Source organism: Paramisgurnus dabryanus, chromosome 1 (assembly GCF_030506205.2).
Source record: "Paramisgurnus dabryanus chromosome 1, PD_genome_1.1, whole genome shotgun sequence".
Classification (NCBI taxonomy): Eukaryota; Metazoa; Chordata; class Actinopteri; order Cypriniformes; family Cobitidae; genus Paramisgurnus; species Paramisgurnus dabryanus.
Genome location: NC_133337.1, coordinates 32,999,526 through 33,021,660, shown reverse-complemented (window position 1 = coordinate 33,021,660; position 22,135 = coordinate 32,999,526). Strand labels below are relative to the sequence as shown.

At 36.2% G+C, this 22,135-nt stretch overlaps 1 protein-coding gene across 1 annotated transcript in view; it reads right to left on the bottom strand.

The window, feature by feature from the left end:
- exoc4 (exocyst complex component 4) overlaps nucleotides 1-22,135 on the bottom strand; it is a 198,521-nt gene that overhangs the window by 150,469 nt on the left and 25,917 nt on the right. Inside the window, exons 6-7 of the mRNA XM_065289682.2 lie at nucleotides 19,287-19,524; nucleotides 12,320-12,494 (exon numbers count right to left, since the gene is read on the bottom strand). Coding sequence (XP_065145754.1) covers nucleotides 12,320-12,494; nucleotides 19,287-19,524 — 413 coding nt within the window. The remainder of the gene's footprint in view (nucleotides 1-12,319; nucleotides 12,495-19,286; nucleotides 19,525-22,135) is intronic.

Here is a 22,135-nt window from a genome sequence, read left to right as displayed (position 1 = left end):
GAAACAAGCGTGGGCAGCAGCAGTGCCATGTCCATTTAAAACTCCAAAAGAGTAGGTGGAAACAGAAACGGCTTCATCAAATGAAACACTCAGAACAAACTGGAGGAATATCTAAAAGCACCACATCCAAAGAGACAATGGAGCGTCCCACCTATGAATTATGCCGCCCATGGATAGAAAAATACTAACAAACATTACTAAGATGAAGTTCTATCATTCTGTGATTACATGGAAAAATCATGTCCTAGGGACCAGCGAGTAAATATATTATATACTGTATGTTGTCTACAAGATTATCTGTTTTTTATCTGTTATCTTTGCCCATTGCATTATATATAAATGTGAAGTATATGTATAAAGAGTTCAGATGCAAAACAAAACACTCTAAAACACAAAACACTGAATTAATTAAAATGCCTTATTTTCAGAAATGTCACTTTAGTCATTTCATTGGTATTTCACAAACTGGACTCATACATACAAAAATCTCCACGCCTAAAAAGTCTATATATGTAGTATATATACAGTATGTAGTACCATTGTAGTATTTAAATATGACCTGTTTTTGAGGAGAAAGGCCAAAACAATAAAAAGTACAGAATAGCTGAAATGTGCCGGAAACTCAGGATAATTCCATTTCCAGACTCTTATCCCATAGGCTCTCTCCTTATCGGAGGCTAGGTCACTTTAACATAAGGGACGAAAAAAATCAATATTCATGGCCTCCTCCAAGAAAAGACTAGCTGAAAATAGGTTTGGGAAACAAGAGAGAAACAGCAAATAGCTTTTCGCACCAGATAATAAATACTGTGGTGCATTTGTGATGTCCATGAATGCGTGTATGTGAGAGTCAGTAGTCCACTACCATTACAACAATACAATTCTGTTTCTTGAAACTCAATGTTACAAAGTTTAACAAAGTGTTCAAAGGCAGGGAAAATCTTTAGAAAACAATAATAATAATTTTTTATAAAAAATGTGTCATATCAAATGGCTTTGGGGTGTGGGGCCATTTTCATCCAATAATAGGTTCTGCAACTAACGATTATTTTCATAATTGATTAATCGGGTGATTATTTTTCGATTAATTGATTACACATTATGTGTTATTTTGTATTGATTTTGTGTTAAAATATAAGTTGTGTTAAAATGTGTTGTTTCAATAATAACACAGAGATGGGTGGATTCTGGGACACCGCATTTTGTTGATTCTCACGAAATTAGATTTATGAGGTGTCATGAAACATTTTGATAACAAAAAGTAAATGCAAATTAAGAGTATCAAAATAAGAAGCATACAGTTACAATAATTTCTTCATGTACTATTTTGCAAATTTCAAATGACATCATACGAACCAATTTTGTTGTTTTTTCCACATTTAAGGGGGACATTTTCATTACCGCAACGTGTCCATGACTGGATTTGGGTTCTTTGACATGGAAATATTTATAATTAAAAAATCTAAAAAATAAAAAGCTTCAGTGCATGTTATACTATAAACATTTACAGTAAAGAAACATGTGGTATTTGGTGATCATTGGTAAATGTAGAGACAATAATAAGGAATATAAATGTGTCCAAGACCAATTTTCTCATCCTCCGCAACAATTTTCAATCATTGTTTAAGCCCTCAAGGAACTAACATTTTCAAATAAAAATTAGTTGGAAGGGACATAATTGACCATGACAGGCAAGATGGCTACCAGCTAAGCAGTTCTTATTTTTTCACTCCAGATAAAAGTAAAAATTTTGTTTGTCATAGTACCTAGACAACTTTTTAGTTCTCATTACCGAAACATGAGTTTGTAAATGCATATATTTAATGTAATATCATGTTGCGGTAATGATCATTGTTGATAATGATAATCTAAAAAATGTGAATAATTCTATAGGAAACATTTTTTTAAATTCTCTAAAAACTAATGGTTATAGTAAGTTCAGACATTAATCTAATAAATGCAAAAAAATTGGCATCAAGGGCTTTAAAAAAAAAACAAAATCTGGATTTCGTGAGAATCGCCCATTTAGTGTGTTGTCCCAGAATCAACACTAATGTGTTGTTTTTAACACATTCGTTCTAAGAGTGTAGATGTGTGCTTTAAAAAGTGCAAAAGCCACACATTGTATAATCTTTAAACATGCCACCCCATCTGCAGCTCGACTCGCCTGCCTTGTATGAAGCACACGCGGCACATACACCGTCCAAAATGATAGTGGTGCGGGAGCATGTGACGTCACAGACCAACTAATCAATAATGACACTATTCGTAATCGCTTATTTTCGATTTGATGGATTAGTTGTTGCAGCCCTATCCTACAAAGCATCTGATTGGACAGAAATCTGTGTAGTGCAGGATGAGTCATCAATATTTAGCTTTTTTCTAAACTATTTAAAAGTATACATGCATAACCAGGGGGCATACGCAATAAACAGACAAAAATAATCCCCAAAAACTGAATTTACTGGGTTTTCAAATCAACCTTGTCTTTAAGGACATGTTCTTCATTTAATGAACAGTGAAAAACAGCACTCATCCCCTCTATTAGCCAACAAATCAAGCTAATTAAAGAAGAAAACCAGCAGTGAAGGATGTGCAGGTGAGCACCTGCTCTCTGATGATAGATGTCTGCAGAGCGCTTTAAGAAACAGGGGAAATAAACAAGGCTCTTGTAAAGCCCTCCTGAGATTATAACTTTACAATTTTTCCAAGAAGGATTCTGACAGTAAAACAATCAATACCAAGAGCATATTTACAATACCTGACTGATCATAACCGTGATATTAAATCTGATGCTACCTGATGCGTCCAGCCCAGGTAATATGTTAATATGATACCTCAAGCAGAAACAGAAAATGACATGTTGATTAAAAACTTGATTAAATTCTTTGTTGTCTTCGGCTTAAATTCTGGCATGCCGTTTCATTAGACTTTACCCTCCTATGCATACAAATAAATCAGAATATTGTCACAGCTGTCTCGTGGGAGACATTTTAGGTGTATTTTTAGCATCTTATAATGATGAAACAGAGAAGGTAGAATTAATGAGACAATTCATACAAATGTTAACACTTTATTTTTACCATTCATTTTTATTCTTAAGCTGTTCTTTCTTCTACAGTCTAAAGTGGGTGGAGGTCAGGGGTAGTCAAACTTTAAAAACATGTACTTGCGTGATATTTCAAGTGTTTTGAAGCAATGCCATTGTTTTATGAGTGAACATAATGAAATTTAAAATCAAAGAGTGGTCACTATTCACTTTCACTGCGTGAAAATCAGCATTTTGAGTGACCTATTCGTTTAAAATAAAAATTTGTCTGCTGTTTGTTTAAGTTGGAAGTCAGACGGTTGTTCAGTGAAACCATTCTGGTAATAAATCATGTGGGATTTGACCAATAAAGATTATTTAATTGTCATGTGCTATCACTGCTATGTAATATATGAAGAATACACCTGTGATTGTTTTTTTAAGGTTTCTTATGTAAAGCATGTAAAAGACTAAAACCAACATTTTCTCAGCTTTGGTTCTGTTGGGGTTTAAAAAAAAGATCAATAACAGCAAATTGGGCTGAATCTTTTAGAGCCTAAGCCTGTGCTTAGAGATTAAGATGGTTTAGAGATGGTGGGTTGGTAAATATCCTTTCTGGCTGTGCTGTTGATAATTCAAAGCAAAATAAGTAAGAAAGGAAGCATTAAAGTCGTAGTCATAAACTATTAATACATCTTTTTGGGTTTTTTTCAAACTTTTCTGTCATCAAAATAAAAATGTAAAATGGCAAAAAAATTGTTTAAAACAAAACAAAAACATGATTGAATAAATAAATGTATGAATGAACGAACAAACAAACGAAGGAAGGAAGGAAGGAGCAAACAAACAAACAAAATGTATTTATTAATAAAAAACAAGAAAACCATAAAAAACAAACCAATCAAAAATGAATGAAGGAAGAAATTAAGAAAGGAACGAAATAATTGATTTAATAATAATAACAAACAAAACTAAACTAAACAAAAAACACAACACTTTGTGTTTGATTGGTCGATCGGTTGGTCGGTCGAATGTAGGAAGGAAGAAAGAAAGTGAAGACGGAAGGATGAAGGAAGAAAGGAAGAAAGGAATACTAAAAAACAAAGAAAACAAAATCAAAGAAAACTTTAAAAAACGAAGTAACGAAGAAACGAAATAACGAAGAAACAAAGGAACAACGTAACGAAAGAACAACGTAACGGAAGAACAATGTAACGGAAGAACAACGTAACGGAAGAACAACGTAACGAAAGAACAACGTAACAAAGGGACAACGTAACGAAGGAACAACGTAACGGAAGAACAACGTAACGAAAGAACAACGTAACAAAGGGACAACGTAACGAAGGAACAACGTAACGAAGGAGCAACGTAACAAGGGAACAACGTAACGAAGGAACAACGTAACGAAGGAACAAAGAAACAAAAGAACGAAGTAACAAAGGAACAATGTAACGCAGGTACAAAGTAACGAAGTAACAAAGTAACGAAGTAACAAAGTAACGCAGGTACAAAGTAACGAAGGAACAATGTAACAAAGGTACAAAGGAATGAAGGTACAAAGTAACAACGTAACAAAGTAACAACACAACAAAGGAACAACGTAACAAAGGAACGAAGAAACAAAGGGACAACGTAACGAAGGAACAACGTAACGAAAGAACAACGTAACGAAGGAACGAAGAAACAAAGGAACAAAGTAATGAAGGTACAAAGTAATGAAGGAACGAAGAAACAAAGGAACGAAGAAACAAAGGAACAAAGTAATGAAGGAACAAAGTAACGAAGGAACAAAGTAACGAAGGAACAAAGTAACGAAGGAACAAAGTAACGAAGGAACAAAGTAACGAAGGAACAATGTAACGAAGGTACAAAGGAATGAAGTAACGAAGGAACAAAGTAACGAAGGAACAAAGTAACAAAGTAACGAAGGAACAAAGTAACGAAGGAACAAAGTAAGAAGAAACGAAGTAACGAAGGAACGAAGGAACAATGTAACGAACGAACAAAGTAACGAAGTAACAAGAGGTACAAAGGCACAAAGAAAGAAAGGAACAAAGTAACGTAGTAACGAAGGAACAAAGTAACGAAGGAACAAAGGAACAAAGTAACGAAGGAATGAAGGAATGAAGGAACGAAGGAATGAAGTAACGAAGGAATGAAGTAACGAAGTAACGAAGGAACAAAGTAACAAAGAAACAAAATAACTAAATTATTTATGTAATAATAAAACATTATTAACTCTTTCACCGCCAGCGTTTTTTAAAAAAGTTGCCAGCCAGCGCCAGCGTTTTTCATGATTTTCACCAAAGTTTAATGCCTTCCAGAAAATGTTCTTCTTTAAATATATAAACATACGATATACCAAATGAAAGAACAGACCCTCTGCTTTCCAAAAAAAAAAACGTTTCATCCTACCTTCAGTGGTTCTTTTGTAATCAGCTTTTGAATATGGGTAGGTTTCTGCAAAAACACCACATTTTGATCAAAAAAGAAGAGATAATTCAATTTTTGTGACGGACTTTTCATAGAGATCCCATTCAGAGCGATCTTTAAAACAGACACGGACATGCAGCCGCTTGCCATAGAGCAATACTTCTGGGTTTAAAAAGTTGCGGAAAGACGGAAAATCTCGTCATTGGCGGGGAAGCGTTTTCTCTTAATTGCGGTGAAAGACTTAAAACAAAACAAAATAAAAAAAACAAACCAATAAAAAAAAACGAAGGAACGAATGAAGGAGGGAACTAATTTATTTATTTAATAATAATAATAACAAACAAGAAAACCAAACCAAACTAAACTAAACTAAACTAAACTAAACACAAAGCAAAAAACAAAGCATGATTGATTGAATTATTGAATGAATGAATGACATTATAAAAAACAAAGAAAACAAAACAAAACAAAATCAAAGAAAAACAAACCCATCGAAAAACAAACAAAATTAATGAATGAAGGAAGAAAAGAATTTATTAAAGGAAACAAAACAACACGTGACAAGTCATCAAATTAAAGAGTAGATTTCCCTAAGACACTGACAAACAGACATATCTTCACCAGACATCTATGGATTCAAAAGTAAGCGCTTCCCCTCAACCTGCAATGTGCACATTATCTCTGACATACTCAAGTTCAATGTCAATATTGCATACCGCACATGGAGGTTAATGCTCGCCACGTCTCATTAAGACTGGGTTACTAGAATAGACCGTATGGTCAACTACAGGCCCAGCCATTACAAAGATGCCCATCACGAAAGAACGCATAATTGCTGCTGTAATTAATGAACACATGAGAGGTGCTTTTCAAAACAACAGTGTGGCAGAACCATAAAGCCGGGGTAAAAAAAGAACGCTGGGTTTAAAACATAGAAATGAACAGCTCACTATAATGATCATTAACCCCGCGGTGCAAGTCTTTCAAATCCACGAGCAATATGCGGGCCGTGGCCGGTTACAATAGATCATTTATGCGAGTACACAACAGCTCATTTAGAGGCCATGTGTCCGTCTATCTTGCCGACATAAAACAGAAGCACTTTGGTTCTCCCTCTGCTGCCAGACCAATCACTGTCAGGGCATGAAACGCCTCACTAACGCTGTATAATTCAATTACTCCAAGGCCGTGTTGCTCCCACTAAATCTAAACAAGTTGTCAAAGTGGAAAGTTTGTAATTTCCTTTCCTTTTTTTAAAAAATCTCACACTCTTGGTTCCTTTACCCTTTTTCTTTATGACTTTTTAATGGTGGCATGGGAAGTCTTGTAGCTCTTTGATAAAAAATTTGAGTATGCCCTTATTTACATAAAATAATACTTAAATGTGCACCAAATGTATACCAAATAGCCTCTCCCCAAACTCCTGCCATTGGTCGATCTACTATTGCTGTGTCAAGTTGGTCTAACAAAGCAATTGTTAACATTTAGGCCCTTAAGCTACCTCAACTTGCTTATTTATAGTGTCTCTATACTGTACATCAAGATGGGATAGGACAAAGTATTTAGTGTAGTGCTTCCAATTAAAAAAGGAAGAATGATGTGGGACAGATCAAGAAGTGACAAAAATAGTCAAAGTCCACTTGAGAAAATCTATATCTATTTACTTCAAACTGTCTAAAACAGATGTCATGAAACTAAATAAAATACTCCTTTAGAAACTAGGATTCAAAGTCTAAACATAGACTCTGACATTCCCAAACTTTTGTTCAGCTGTCTCATCTGAGCTATAGTTCAACAAGCGAGTTAAATATTATAACATAACTCCCAGTTCTGTCTATCCAGGAACCACATGTCTTCTGTGTAATAGAAAGGTCAACATGATACCTTCCTGGCGCTTTTCCATTACACAGTCCCCACGGTTTGGTTTGGGTTGGGTCAGCTTACTTTTGAGAGCTTTTCCACTGTATCCAGTACGTAGTACCTGATACTTTTTTTAGTACCACCTCGGTCGGGTTTCCAAACGACCCGAGCTTATACCAAAACTTGACGCGAAAACACTGAAGATCACTGATTGGTCTGAGAAAATCGTCACTACAGCGTCATCGCTATAATGTAAAAGATTAACTTTACCTTCATGCTAGCTTGCACTGTCTCGAGTAAACCTGTTGTCATCTGTGCTTTCCTTTTTAGCAATGAAAAACATCTACAGGTTGTGAATCAAGAACACCATAACAGTTTTTTTCCAGATTTGCAGGTTGTGGCGGCACATTCGCGACACGCACGTCCACATATATGTTTAAATGCAACTTAAATTAGGCTCACGGTACATTCACACGGGGCGTAAGCGTTGACACTTCCCATTCACTTTTAATGGGTGACGTCAAGCGTTGGCGAACTGAATTGTGGATCCGTCAGCGCCGCGTCAGTGCCATTGCTCGCGGCAGAAGTTGAACATTTCTCAACTTTTCAAGCAGCAACGCGTGCGTTAGCCTATCATATCGCCTTATGCAAATAACCTAGGCAGAGCCAGCCAATTACGTTTATGGAAGACCGGAGCTTGTGTTGCGGCCACAGTGATTGGCTGTTGGCCACGCTTCAGACAAGCCTTCCGTTAAGCGTTAACGCTTACGACCCATGTGAATGTACCGTCAGCGAAGCGCGTCAACCGACGCCACGGGTGTTTGTACAGAAACTGTCATGTGAGGTAGTGATAAACGCAATGTGCAAAACATTTATTTGTGGTGGTCAATTTTAATTTCACAGAGAAATAAATGAATGCATGGGAATGTACACGACGCTCGCACTTATATGATGTCACAGCAGTAGGTAACACAAATATCCCTCCCACTCCGAAGTATTACTAGATTTGATGGAAAAGCTAACCAAGCCAAAGTGAGGTGAGCTGTCCCAACCTGACCCAAACCAAACTGTGGTGTACTATGCAATGGAAAAGCGCCAAAAGAAACAGGCAAAACCTGGGAACAAAAAAAGAAAGGTCACATCTACACTTAAAAGAGAACAAGAGGATACGCCAAAGATAGAAAACCTAGCAAGTGACATTATGAAGACCAGGATGTGCCCTGAGCATTAGATCTCATTGGGACCCTAATTCTCACCTGAGACCAAATTTTCATAAGTCACACAAGAGAGCACAGGGATATAACAGTATATAGCTTAAGAGCGTCACTATATAAGAACAGGGAAAGATGAAGAATAGGAACGAAAATGGAAAAGATACGAAGCTGATTTGATGGGGAACATCTATGCTTTCTGGCATAATGCGGTTCACCGCAAACGCACCCAGGCAAGGGATCAGCCCAGACTTCTAAAGGGATAAAATAACACAAATGACAGAGAAAATCTCATCTCCCTTAATGAGGATTCTAATCAAGAGCTTACATTATCTCACACCATGACCACGGGAGACTACACAGCCCCTGGCAACCAGCCCGCTCGGCACAGAAACGCACTGAAGACTTAATGTCATTAATTTCATCGAAGCCATAAGATACTTCCTTTATTAAGAAAATCGTTACCCTACAGCAGTGGCTCTCAAACTTTTCAGCATGCCCTCCCAACACTCGTGAGGGTGCATCCTTTTGTAGACCCCCAAAGAAAAGTCATGACATAAAACACTCTCGAACTTAGAATTTGAATTAAACAAAACATTATACAGTGTTGTGTTGTTGGTAAGTAGCCTTATTTTTCTGAGGTTTAATTACACAGAATTTATGAGCTTCCCACAAACTCTACGGCTTAATATGACCTACTACAGAAGAACAAAATGAGAACTTCACCTTGTATTAAAAAGTATAGTTCATCAATAAATAAAAAGTACCACATAATCTTCCAAGCTTTACAAAGGTAGTAAATGGTGCTTAAAGGAACAGTATGTAGGATTGTGGCTAAAACTTTTGGCCAATACACAACATGACAACATAAACATCGGTTGAGGGCTGCAACTCCACTTTTTAAATAAAAATATCCTGGCCGGACCACTGTTGTCAGTAAAATAAGTATTTGAGGTGAAAATGATTTCTTAATGTCTAGTGACATATCAGGGCCATTTTATGATTGATTGATATACATTTCTTACAAACTGTTCCTTTAAAGGTGACATAGAATGATTGAATGGGGTATTTATCCTTGTTCTGTGATGTGACATGTAGACATTTTTTTTTTGTTTAGGTCTGTAATGCCTTAGAAGCTTCCTAAAAACCTCTCTCAGATATCTCTATTAGGGTGGGGGATTTTAAACAAGTGGTTTTGCACCTATTTGGCTCCCCCTACTGGCTTAACTTGCAATCTCATTACTGATTGGCTGACTTTGCTGCCACTCAAAAATGTAGCCAATTATTTTAAAGTGGAGGGGCAGTTAGATGCATGTGATGTCATAAGCATCAGTTTTTCAGATTGGGCCGTTTTCTGGCTGACATTTCTAAAAGAGGAATTTCTATGAGACTGAGATGTTTAGCATGTCTAGCACTTTTTGTATGTTTGTGAATGCGGGTAGACTACCATCTTTCAACAAAGACAAGGTGACATTTAAAAATGTTTTTTCATTCTCTGTCCCCTTTAAGATATTGAAGCCCAAAAAAGTGCATTCATCCTTTAGAAAAGTAATCCACACGGCTCCAGTGGGTTAATAAAGACCTTCAGAAGCACATGTACACTTTGATTGCCCCGCCCCCAGTAAATCAAGTACTCGTTTTTCAGACCTTTGGATTAATCGAAATGAATAAAGGACATGCATGCACATCCCTACAATTTAGTACGAAAAAAATCCATATTTAAAGGTCCACTGTGTAGATTTTAGCAGCATGTAGCGGTTAGATTGTGAATTGGTACAGATGGCTCAGTCCACAGCTCACCCCCCATTTCGCAATGCATAGAGAAGCTAAGATAGCGCTCACAGGATAAACACATCATCATCTGAGACAACGTAGTGACAAATCCGCTCTATGAAGCAGTTTGTACGTTTAGGGCAACTGTAGAAACATAGCGCGCGCAAAATGGCGTCTTCCATGTAAAGAGACCCGTGATGTATGTAGATAAAAACAATATAAAAACAATACAGTACATTTTGTAAGGTCTTTACACACCACTGATAATATAGTCATGTGTACTATTTTGCATTTCTTTCAAAAGATCTTTTTAAAAGTTACACAATGCACCTTTAATACTCGATAAACTATAATTACTAGCTTCCGCTAGCAAATTATGGGGTAATTTGCATATTTTGGCGAACTATCCCTTTAAATTTGTCATTTAAATAATTTACTACATCATTGTTTTTATCAAAGGACCTTTAGATACCGAGTCTCTTCATATCTAGACCCTTTAACAGACTGAAGCAAGGCCATTTCAAAAAATTAAAATAAAACAAAACGCAACTACTTTGCTACTCTAGTTAAAGTGTGCAGTTCTCATGGTAATGGCCGCATAAAAATAAAGCCGTACACGTGCACACGGTCGACCCTCCTCACACAAAAGTTAATAGCGTATTTTGACTCCTATAGTCACTTCTCATGAAGACGCGTCTCGCTACTTAAGGTCTGCAAAAAGCTCAGCAGGGCCTTAGCAACAGTAGGCAGGGCCGAGCTTGTTCTTTTGTTATTGCTCTCTGCAGACCACTCTGAGAGAAGGAATAAAAAAAAGAGAAGAACAAAATGAAAGTACAAGGTCAGAGTCTGACTTTTCACCCTGTTTGATGGAGTGATGACAAACCCATTTACTCGCTCCCCTCTTGGCTCTCACTCATGATTCCTGCCTGTCCACACTACTGGATGCTTTCTAGCATGTGGCTATAGACAGGAAGGAAAATGACACACTGAGAGCACACATAGAGCGAGATAAAGAAAAATGATGGGAGAAGTTATTTAAAGGAGTAGTTCACTGAAAAATGTAAATTCTGTCATCATTTACTTACTCTCATGTTGTTACAAACCTGTTTAAATTTCTTTGTTTTGATAAACACAAAGAAAGATATTTTGAGGAACCAATCAGAGGCCCCATTGACTTCCATAAAAGAAAAAAATAATATGGAAGTCAATGGGGCGTCTGATTGGTTCCTCAACAAATCTTCTTTTGTGTTAAACAGGATAAAGAAATGTATAAGGTTTGTAACAACACAAGATTTTTGGGGTGAACTATCTCTTTAAGGGAAAGCAAAAGTGGAAAAGTTTTTTACATTTAAATTTTCTGTTAAAGGGGACTTTTTCCGTGTTTAAGTGCTATAATTAGGTCCCCAGTGCTTCTATCAACCTAGAAAATGTGAAAAAGATCAACCCAGTAACTTAGTTTTGGTAAACCATTCTCTACAAGCATGTGAAAAAATAGATAATTGTAATTTGGCTCCCCTTGTGATGTCAGAAGGGGATAATACCACCCCTTAATCTGCACTATCCAACCACAGCACTGCCATTTAGTGTAGAGATCAACTCATTTGCATTTTAAATGACACCCAAAAACGTCACATTTTTGCTCACACCTACAAAGTGTCCATTTTAACATGTATAAATAAATTATCTATGGGGTATTTTGAGCTAGAACTTCACATCATTTTTAGGGTGAGTGATTACGTACCCATTGCATTGCTGAAAATTGTAATTCCAACTACTTTAAAGGTAATAATAGCTCATCTCAAAGACACATGATTTGCAGTATCATTTATGTCCGGCATGGGATGAGACTAAGATTAATACCGTAGGTAAGTAGGTATGAGTTGTGACAGTAATGCCTCCCTTAGTCTTTAAAGTCTATATTGCAATACATTTCTTTCCAAACTTATCAGGATCCATATTTAACATCCAATTACCTGGATACAGTCTAATGAATTAGTGTGCAAGGACTGACCTGAAGAACAGTTTGGATTTTGGCATACACATCAGCCTGCTCGTAAAGTTTGATTCCCTCCTGGGCTCCATTGGGAGAGACCACAATCCGCTGCAGGTGACTTAAAACCACGCTGTGAGCCTGGGCCACTGCATTCAACTTATCAAACAACAGCTCCATCAGTTCCAACAACAACCTGAAGACAAAAGAAAAGAGAGAAAAACATTGAAATTGATTGAGTGTAAAAAATAATGGCTTTTGTTTTGTCAGCACTGAGTTCTAGATTGAATGTTTATGTTAAAGTATGAATAAATGAAATCAAATTTTTGGTCCGTCAACATAGAAATCTTTTTTTCATAACTCATCAGTCTGACTAAGCATAATCTAAACCTACACAGCCGAACAAAACGCAAGCGAACATCTACATTCCCGAGACGAACTCTATTATTGCAGTGAGTTTGACTCCCGCAAATCCCTCCGCATCATCTGAACTGAGCCAAAAAGTGGTTCGTTCTCCATTTCTAATGAATATGACACCAGCAGGGTGTTGACAGAATCTCCCTGTTGGGCACAGCCAGCTGTTCACAGACAACAATTAGCAGCATCTGTCAAAGTCTAGGGGTCCACTAGGAGGACACACAGCTGTCTGACTGTTCTGCAGTTTACTCATTTGTCCCAGGAAAATCTGGGTAGGAGCAAGCAAGAGGTGGGAGATGACAGCTTGACATGCACGCTATTAAAAATGACAATCCTGTCATCATGTACTCCGAAATCTATGTCTTGCCAGCCGATGAGCTGTTAACAACTGCGATCAAATCATTGAGTCAGTGAGTTAAACATGAGGACTGGATCACAGTCTGATTCGTAAATGAATCATTTAGATTCAAGAATCATTAACTGATTCCTTCCTTCTTTCCTTCCTTTTATATTTCCTTCCTTCCTTCTTTCAGGACTGGATCACAGTATGATTTGTAAATGAATCATTTAGATTCACGAATCATTAACAGATTCCTTTTTTCTTTCTTTCTTTCTTTTTTTCTTTCTTTCTGTCTTTTTTTCTTTCTTTCTTCCTTCAGGACTGGATCACAGTCTGATTCGTAAATGAATCATTTAGATTCAAGAATCATTAACTGATTCCTTCCTTCTTTCCTTCCTTTTTTATTTCCTTCCTTCCTTCTTTCAGGACTGGATCACAGTATGATTTGTAAATGAATCATTTAGATTCACGAATCATTAACAGATTCCTTTTTTCTTTTTTTCTTTCTTTCTTTCTTTCTTTCTTTTGTTCTTTCTTTCTGTCTTTTTTTCTTTCTTTCTTCCTTCAGGACTGGATTACAGTCTGATTCGTAAATTAATCATTTAGATTCACGAATCATTAACCGATTCCTTCCTTCTTTTTTTATTTCCTTCAGGAACGGATCACAGTCTGATTCGTAAATGAATCATTTACATTCAAGAATCATTAACTGATTCCTTTCTTCTTTCCTTCCTTTTTTATTTCCTTCCTTCCTTCTTTCAGGACTGGATCACAGTATGATTTGTAAATGAATCATTTAGATTCACGAATCATTAACAGATTCTTTTTTTTCTTTCTTTCTTTCTTTCTTTCTTTCTTTCTTTCTTTCTTTCTTTCTTTCTTTCTTCAGGACTGGATCACAGTCTGATTCGTAAATGAATCATTTAGATTCACGAATCATTAACCAATTCCTTCCTTCTTTTTTTATTTCCTTCCTTCCTTCAGGACTGGATCACAGTCTGATTCGTAAATGAATCATTTACATTCAAGAATCATTAACTGATTCCTTTCTTTTTTCCTTCCTTTTTTATTTCCTTCCTTCCTTCTTTCAGGACTGGATCACAGTATGATTTGTAAATGAATCATTTAGATTCACGAATCATTAACAGATTCTTTTCTTTCTTTCTTTCTTTCTTTCTTTTTTCTTTCTTTCTTTCTTTCTTCCTTCAGGACTGGATCACAGTCTGATTCGTAAATGAATCATTTAGATTCACGAATCATAAACAGATTCCTTCCTTCTTTCCTTCCTTCCTTCCTTTTTTATTTTCTTCCTTCCTTCCTCGAGGACTGGATCACAGTATGGTTCGTAAATTAATCATTTAGATTCATGAATCATTAAAAGATTCCATTTTTTCTTTCTTTCTTTCTTTCTTCCTTCAGGACTGGATCACAGTCTGATTCGTAAATGAATCATTTAGATTCACGAATCATTAACCGATTCCTTCCTTCTTTTTTATTTCCTTCCTTCCTTCCTTCAGGACTGGATCACAGTATGATTCGTAAATTAATCATTTAGATTCATGAATCATTAAAAGATTCCATTTTTTCTTTCTTTCTTTCTTTCTTTCTTTCTTTCTTTCTTCCTTCAGGACTGGATCACAGTCTGATTCGTAAATGAATCATTTAGATTCAAGAATCATTAACTGATTCCTTCCTTCTTTCCTTCCTTTTTTATTTCCTTCCTTCCTTCTTTCAGGACTGGATCACAGTATGATTTGTAAATGAATCATTTAGATTCACGAATCATTAACAGATTCCTTTTTTCTTTCTTTCTTTCTTTCTTTCTTTCTCTTTCTTTCTTTCTTTCTTTCTTCCTTCAGGACTGGATCACAGTCTGATTCATAAATGAATCATTTAGATTCACGAATCATTAACCAATTCCTTCCTTTTTTTATTTCCTTCCTTCCTTCAGGACTGGATCACAGTCTGATTCGTAAATGAATCATTTAGATTCACGAATCATAAACCGATTTCTTCCTTCTTTCCTTCCTTCCTTCCTTTTTTATTTTCTTCCTTCCTTCCTCGAGGACTGGATCACAGTATGGTTCGTGAATTAATCATTTAGATTCATGAATCATTAAAAGATTCCATTTTTTCTTTCTTTCTTTCTTCCTTCAGGACTGGATCACAGTCTGATTCGTAAATGAATCATTTAGATTCACGAATCATTAACCGATTCCTTCCTTCTTTTTTATTTCCTTCCTTCCTTCCTTCAGGACTGGATCACAGTATGATTCGTAAATGAATCATTTAGATTCACGAATCATTAAAAGATTTCCTTCTTTCATTCCTTCTTTCTTTCCTTCTTTCTTTCCTTCCTTCCTGATTCACAGTATGATTCTTAAATGAATCATTTAGATTCAAGAATCATTAACAGATTCCTTCCTTCCTTCCCTCCGTCCTTCCTTCCTTCCTTCAGGACTGATCACAGTATGATTCATAAATGAATCATTTAGATTCACAAATCATTAACCGATTCCTTCCTTCCTTCCTTCCTTCAGGACTGATCAAAGTATGATTCGTAAATGATTCATTTAGATTCACGAATCATTAACCGACTCCTTTTCTTTCCTTTCTTCCGTCCATCCTTCCTTCCTTCCTTTCTTCCTTCCTTCAGGATTGGACCGAAGTCTGATTCGTAAATGAATAATTTACATTCACAAATCATTAACATATTCCTTCCTTCTTTCCTTTCTATCTTTCTTACTTCCTTCAGAACTGGATCACAGTCTGATTCGTAAATAAATCAATTAGATTTACAAATCATTAACCGATTCCTTCCTTCCTTCCTTCCTTCCTTCCTTCCTTCCTTCCTTCCTTCCTTCCTTCCTTTCTTCCTTTCTTCCTTTCTTCCTTTCTTCCTTTCTTCCTTTCTTCCTTTCTTCCTTTCTTCCTTTCTTCCTTCCTTCCTTCCTTCCTTCCTTCCTTCCTTCCAACTATGAACTATGAACTCGTAGAACTATGTTTGGATTAACTCAATAAAAAAAATTGAAATGATCAACAGAATAAAAAAGGTTTCTTATAGGGACAGAGGTAATCCATCTAGTAGTATGTTTAGTGAACAATGAATTCTGACAAGATGAACATTTTGTGTAAAAATTGATGTGTGATTTTTGAATTTCCTATTCTGCATCTTGTATAGATGACTTGATCCCAACGATTCTTAAAACAGAAATTATGCTTTTTCCCAAAATCAGGATTTATTTCATGCAACTTTTTATTTAGAGTAGACATTGATCCCATTCTGATTGTCATTTATTTCTGATGTATTCATTTATTGTTGCCTGTGAAAGGCACATGACTGTAGTGCTTCGTTGGCTGCATTGTCTGCTTTCTCATTGCCAGCAATTAATCAATTACCCAATAAATTTCTGCTTGTGAAAACCCAGCTAGTCACTTTTGTGATTTATTGATTCTAAATAAAATCATCTTACATAATGTAAAGAACATGCTGTGAAAAATAACTTTGATAACTTTGATATTGACAGAATGAGATTATGTCAAGTGCATGTAAAGCCAATGGTTCACCTAATCCCATAGTTAGATTATGAGACTCAACCTGGATTTCACAGACAGGGTCACAAATTTTAAGATACTTACACTCTAAAAATGACTGGGTTATAAACCATACTGTGACAAAACACACCGCTGGGTTAAAATTGACCCAACTGCTGGGTTATTTTTAAATCATTCAGCCATGGTAGCATAATAACAACCCAACATTGTGTCATTTTTTTTTAAACCAGTACGTGTTCTATCCAATATTTACCCATTTTGGGTTAAAAAAAAAACCCATCCATCTTCAGAGTGTATTTGCAAGCTTTAAACTTGACAGCCACAATCTTTATTGATTCTTAAAGAGTGCTCATAATTTTCATAGAAAAAAAATCTATCATCTATTGTGCTTCATCCACGAATAAAAATCAAAGGGGTTGGAACCATTTTTTTTTAAAGTGAAATGCACCTGTAAAATCGTTGGGAGGTGTAAGACAGAAAAACGATGACCCTTCACTCATTCACAACGTGTAAACAAACACTCATTATACAGAAGGACACAGCAGATAAACATGTTTTCGTTCACGGTAGGAGTCTCCTTAAAAAAAAAAACATACCTGAAAGCCCACCGAATCTCATTTACACAATCATTCAGACAAAAGGGCCATTTTGCATGACAGATAATCCATAAAGCAGCACAGCATTTACTGCATTTATGTATAATCTTAAGATTGTTTATCTTCCACACGCACATCATAAGATACACGTTCAAATGTGAACTCGAACGCAAGAGCAACATCCTCTTTCTGCTGAGGTTTCCATAGAAACGGAGACCTTTCCTCAACTTCACATTATCACAGACACATAGAGGTAAAACACTGGAATTGCTCAATGGTTAAAAATAGGAAACTATTTTACACGGATCACTTGAAAGTTATCAGGTACTGTAGCATAAATCCTGGCGAGGGTGTGATCATATAACGAGGAATCAAATTTTACTTGATCTTAATGTAGGGGAAAGAAATCTAGAGAACATGCACAATATTTTGTCAATCCGACTGAATTTAATCCAATTAAAGATTACGAGTACGACAGTACAGTTTACATGAATCTTAAACATTGCAATCTGATCAAAATTTCCATTTACATGTACATTCTATATAATCCGAACCAAACATCTGCACAAGCCAGGGTTGCCAGATTCACAAATCAAAACCAGCCCAATAGACATACAAAACTAGCCCAAAAGCAGGACTATTCACAGCCCAAATAAATGCAGCACATCTGCAGAGTTTAATTAAAAGATGGTCTACAATGTTTCAAATCACCTTTTTTTAAAGGTCGAAAACTCCCGTAATAGTGTGAATGCAAGCCATAATGGTAGTAAAAGTAATGCATTTTAAGATGAAGGCACACTGAACACCAATTAAGAATTAACAATATAAATTTGAAATTTACTGGCTCTATATGGCACCTGCAATGGCAAAAACAAGCGGCTTTAGTTTTAACAAAGCTTCATATAAATTCTGCCTGACCTTAACGGTTTGTGTGCAGCATTTCAATGCAATCTGTTTTGAGTACCTGTCACAGTGTAATACAGGCTTTGCAAAGAGGCTGTTATTGAAGGAAGTTAAAAACTATAATCGACACGACAGCAAACCCAGCCGGAGAAAGCACTCAGCGCTGTTGGTCATTTCTCAGCAACTGAAACTGTACAAATTTCTAAGCATTAAGGTGGAATACAGAGGCGAAATAATGAAATAGAAAAAATAAGATATGACCCATTTAAGAGGAAGCTGAACCACTGTGTTTAAGTGTTAACAAAATGAATACATTTTGTTAAATAAATGTGTAGTTGTTTCAAAAAGAATGAGCCTGCGACCAGTGCACATTTCACTTAAAGTTATAACACTCGACGGTTTCAAAAGAATAAACTCAATTTATTTCTTTAAAAGCAAGCTATCTGAAGAAGTCGGTGGATACGCTTTCATCGAGGCTCACATCAGGGAGAAAAGCAGAGGGCAAATATTAACAACCATGAACGGCTACAGAGAAATAAACGATTGAGAGTTGGATGAAGAGCGTTTGCTTAAGAGCCTTCATTATCTGTCTTTTCTTCTCCAGCTTTTGTTTTTCTGCGTTAAAACCGATGCTTAGACAGACACCGGCTGTGGCGCACTTTTATGGATTACACCGTTTCTGGAAATGAGTGAGGTGTGAATGGCGCATGAGAGATGAGAGCATTGATCCAGCCGGTCGTCATCGGGTAAAAAGAGAGAGGGAGAAACGGCGCGAAAGACAGAAAACAATGAAAACCAATTACACTTCAGTACAAATACCCCACAGAGTGGATCGCTTAAAAAAATTGCTTAAAGATCCTGCATGAAATCAAAGCAGAGCCTTTTTACGCTCTCAATAATTGTCTCTGGTTTTATTACGTGCAATTTTTCAGCACGTGTTTCTCTTCCCAATCAAAAAGCAATGACTTGATGCCTCTATGCGACTGATGTCACCAGGGTGGCACGGGCAGATCAAAGTTTTTTAGCCAATAATATTACAATTATAGCCTCACTTTTTCACAATTCAATAACATCCCACTTAACATTATTTTCAGCTCGCTATTTTGCTTCTGAAACATGTTAAAAGCATTGTGGGAAAACTACGATCAATGTCCCAACTCTTTGTATTGGCTTTTACCTGGGCTGGTTGTCCTGTGCCAGGCTCTCTCCTCTCTGGTAGGCGTGGTCTGCAATCTGGGTGGTGGATCTCTTGAGGATCTGCTTGAGCTCGGGCTCCAGGCGGTCCATGATGGCTTTAATGGTCTCGGGGATCTTCTTGAGTTTGGCCAAAGCTTTGATCAGGATCCCCATGAACTCGGCACTGTTTTCCTCTGGGTCCACATCCAGTTGCTCTCTCATTTCTTGGAGCTCACGCACTAAACAAATACAAAAACAACTATGTAAAAAAAACACTACATGTAATAACAGCAAAACAAATGGGGTGCATGATTAATTATATGCTATTGTATGGGTCATTCTACAGAAACTTCCACTTTTGGCATGGCAAGATGTTTTAAAATGTATTTATTTTTCTAACATTTAAACTTAAACCACATTATTAGATTACTCTTTGATTTTATAAATACACATAAATGACAGCTTCATGATTTTTATTTTTTGTGTGCATGTACTTAAAGACTTCATAGACCTTTTTTTGTCACTGGTGTTACCTTACTTCTTTAGCAAAATTAAAAGGTGTTTATGAAGGTGTTAAAGCTTAATACTTAAGTGTAGCAGAATTCAATGAATTAAAAATTATCATCATGTCACATGTGAAAGATTTTATTTAATGTGCAAGAAAAAAAACACAGTAACACCAATGACACAACAAATCGATCTTCACTGCTGTTACCCATAAGGAAGATAACATCAGTGACAATTTTCATGAAAACTGCATTTTACAAAATTTCTGCTGCAAAGTATCAAACCACATGTTGTCAATCATTGTATATTCACTAAATTAAGTAGTTTAATCCATTTGGATTCTAGTTTTTTGCAATTCCCAAACAATAAGGGAGGTCATACCAGTGACGTAGCCTCTTATGGAACGGCTGAAATTCCACAAGGGGGCGCATTTGTTCCTCAGACATTGCACAATAAACATGACATCCGAATATATTCATTATAAATCGTGAATGAAAAGTGAGATTCGAACGAATGTCTGTTAGTGAACTTATTGTATACACTATTTATATCGTAATTCGGTCAGAAATGTCAAGATTGTGAGATGAACAAATCGTTTTGGATTAAAAGGCTTGGATATTCCATTTCCTTGGACTTTTGGGGATTTATGAACAATTTGTTTTGGACAATTTCACCGAAGCGGATAAAGGAAAGATTTTGAAGGTAAGTAAATATCCTAAATCGGCGCCGCCCGGTTCAGGTAACTAACAACTAGATTACAGTTTTATGACTGCTAAAAATCATATTATGCTTTCTGTGTGCGCTTAATGGAATCCCGAAAGTCTAAGCTTTACAACGATGTGCCGCATGACCGTATATTTTGAAGATTTAATGCTTCAAAGTTACAATGACGTAATGCAGCCTCACGTGCAAGGGAGGGGGTGTGCCGTGTACGGCACAGTGTTCCTTATCAGGTTAAAGGTGCAGTGTGTAAATTTTAGTGGCATCTAATGGTGAGAATGCAAATTGCAACCAACGGCTTAGTCCACTGCTCTCCCCTCGCTTTTGAAACACAAAGAAAATCTACGGTAGCCGCCACCAGACAAACATGTACTCGTCGGAGACAACTTAGTAAAAAAATGTGTCCATTAAGGGCTTCTGTAGAAAAATGGCGGCACAAAATGGCGACTTCCATGTAAGGGGACCCTCTGTGTATGTAGATAAAAAAGTCTTATTCTAAGGTAATAAACACATACCGTTTCATTATGAAAGGTCTTTATACACCCCTGATAATATAGTTTTGTATATTATTTTGCATTTCTGTCAAGAGATCCTTCTAAAAAATTACACACTGCACCTTTAAAGTCGCAATGAAATTGAAATGAAAAACTATATATATATTTTAAATATTGTGGTATTATTAACAAATGACTTATTTGTAAGCTTCATTATTTTTAAAAAATTTGTGTGTCCTCATAATCTTTAATCAAAAATGCAAATCTCCTCCCCTCCTCAAAACGATCTCTTCTCACTTCCGGTCAAAAGTATGGCAGGTGGGCGGGGTCAGGGAGAAGATCGCAGCTATTAGCAATTAGCAACACGACCCAACTTCAAACGATCCAATCAGATCTCGATGGACAAATTCAAATCCAGCCCTGCCTTATTTCATCTCAAAAGCCGTTTCATTCGGATATACGTCACCACGGGGAAAATAAGGCAATCGCTACTTCCGTTTCATGGCGACTTTAAACTAAAAGCTTCATATGAAATCATGAGATAAATGAGAAGATTTCTGATAACTGAAAAGGGACAGTGGACTTATATGGGCGTCTCTTCATAGATCTCCAGGAAATGTCATCAGTGTGATTTTGATTTCTGCTTTTTTGTTAAACGGTAACACCAGTGACACAACTCCAGGGGACCACTACTTTCATGATATACTTTATAATATTTATTTAGCATTTTGTCTTTTGATGTAATTTACATCATATAATTGATAGTTATGAACACATTATTGTATTTTAAATGGAAGAAAACACTGTTTTTGATCTCAAAATAAAGCATTTTCCCTCTGTACATGACTGTGGGGACGAGAACTTCTGTAGTGCTTGGAATTCGAATTAATTAATACAAATCAAATATTGCTACATTGATGGCTCAAGAAGATGTAATTGTTCAAATAACATATTTTTTCATTTGAAAATATATATAAAAAAGGGTGTTTCAACTAGTGTTATATTTCTGTAAAGGCTATGGATAGAAAAATTGACATTTCTGTATAATGACCCATATATGTGTGAATATTTTAAAATATCTTATTAAAAAATATATGATAGAGACACAATGTCTAGCTAGGGTAATCAA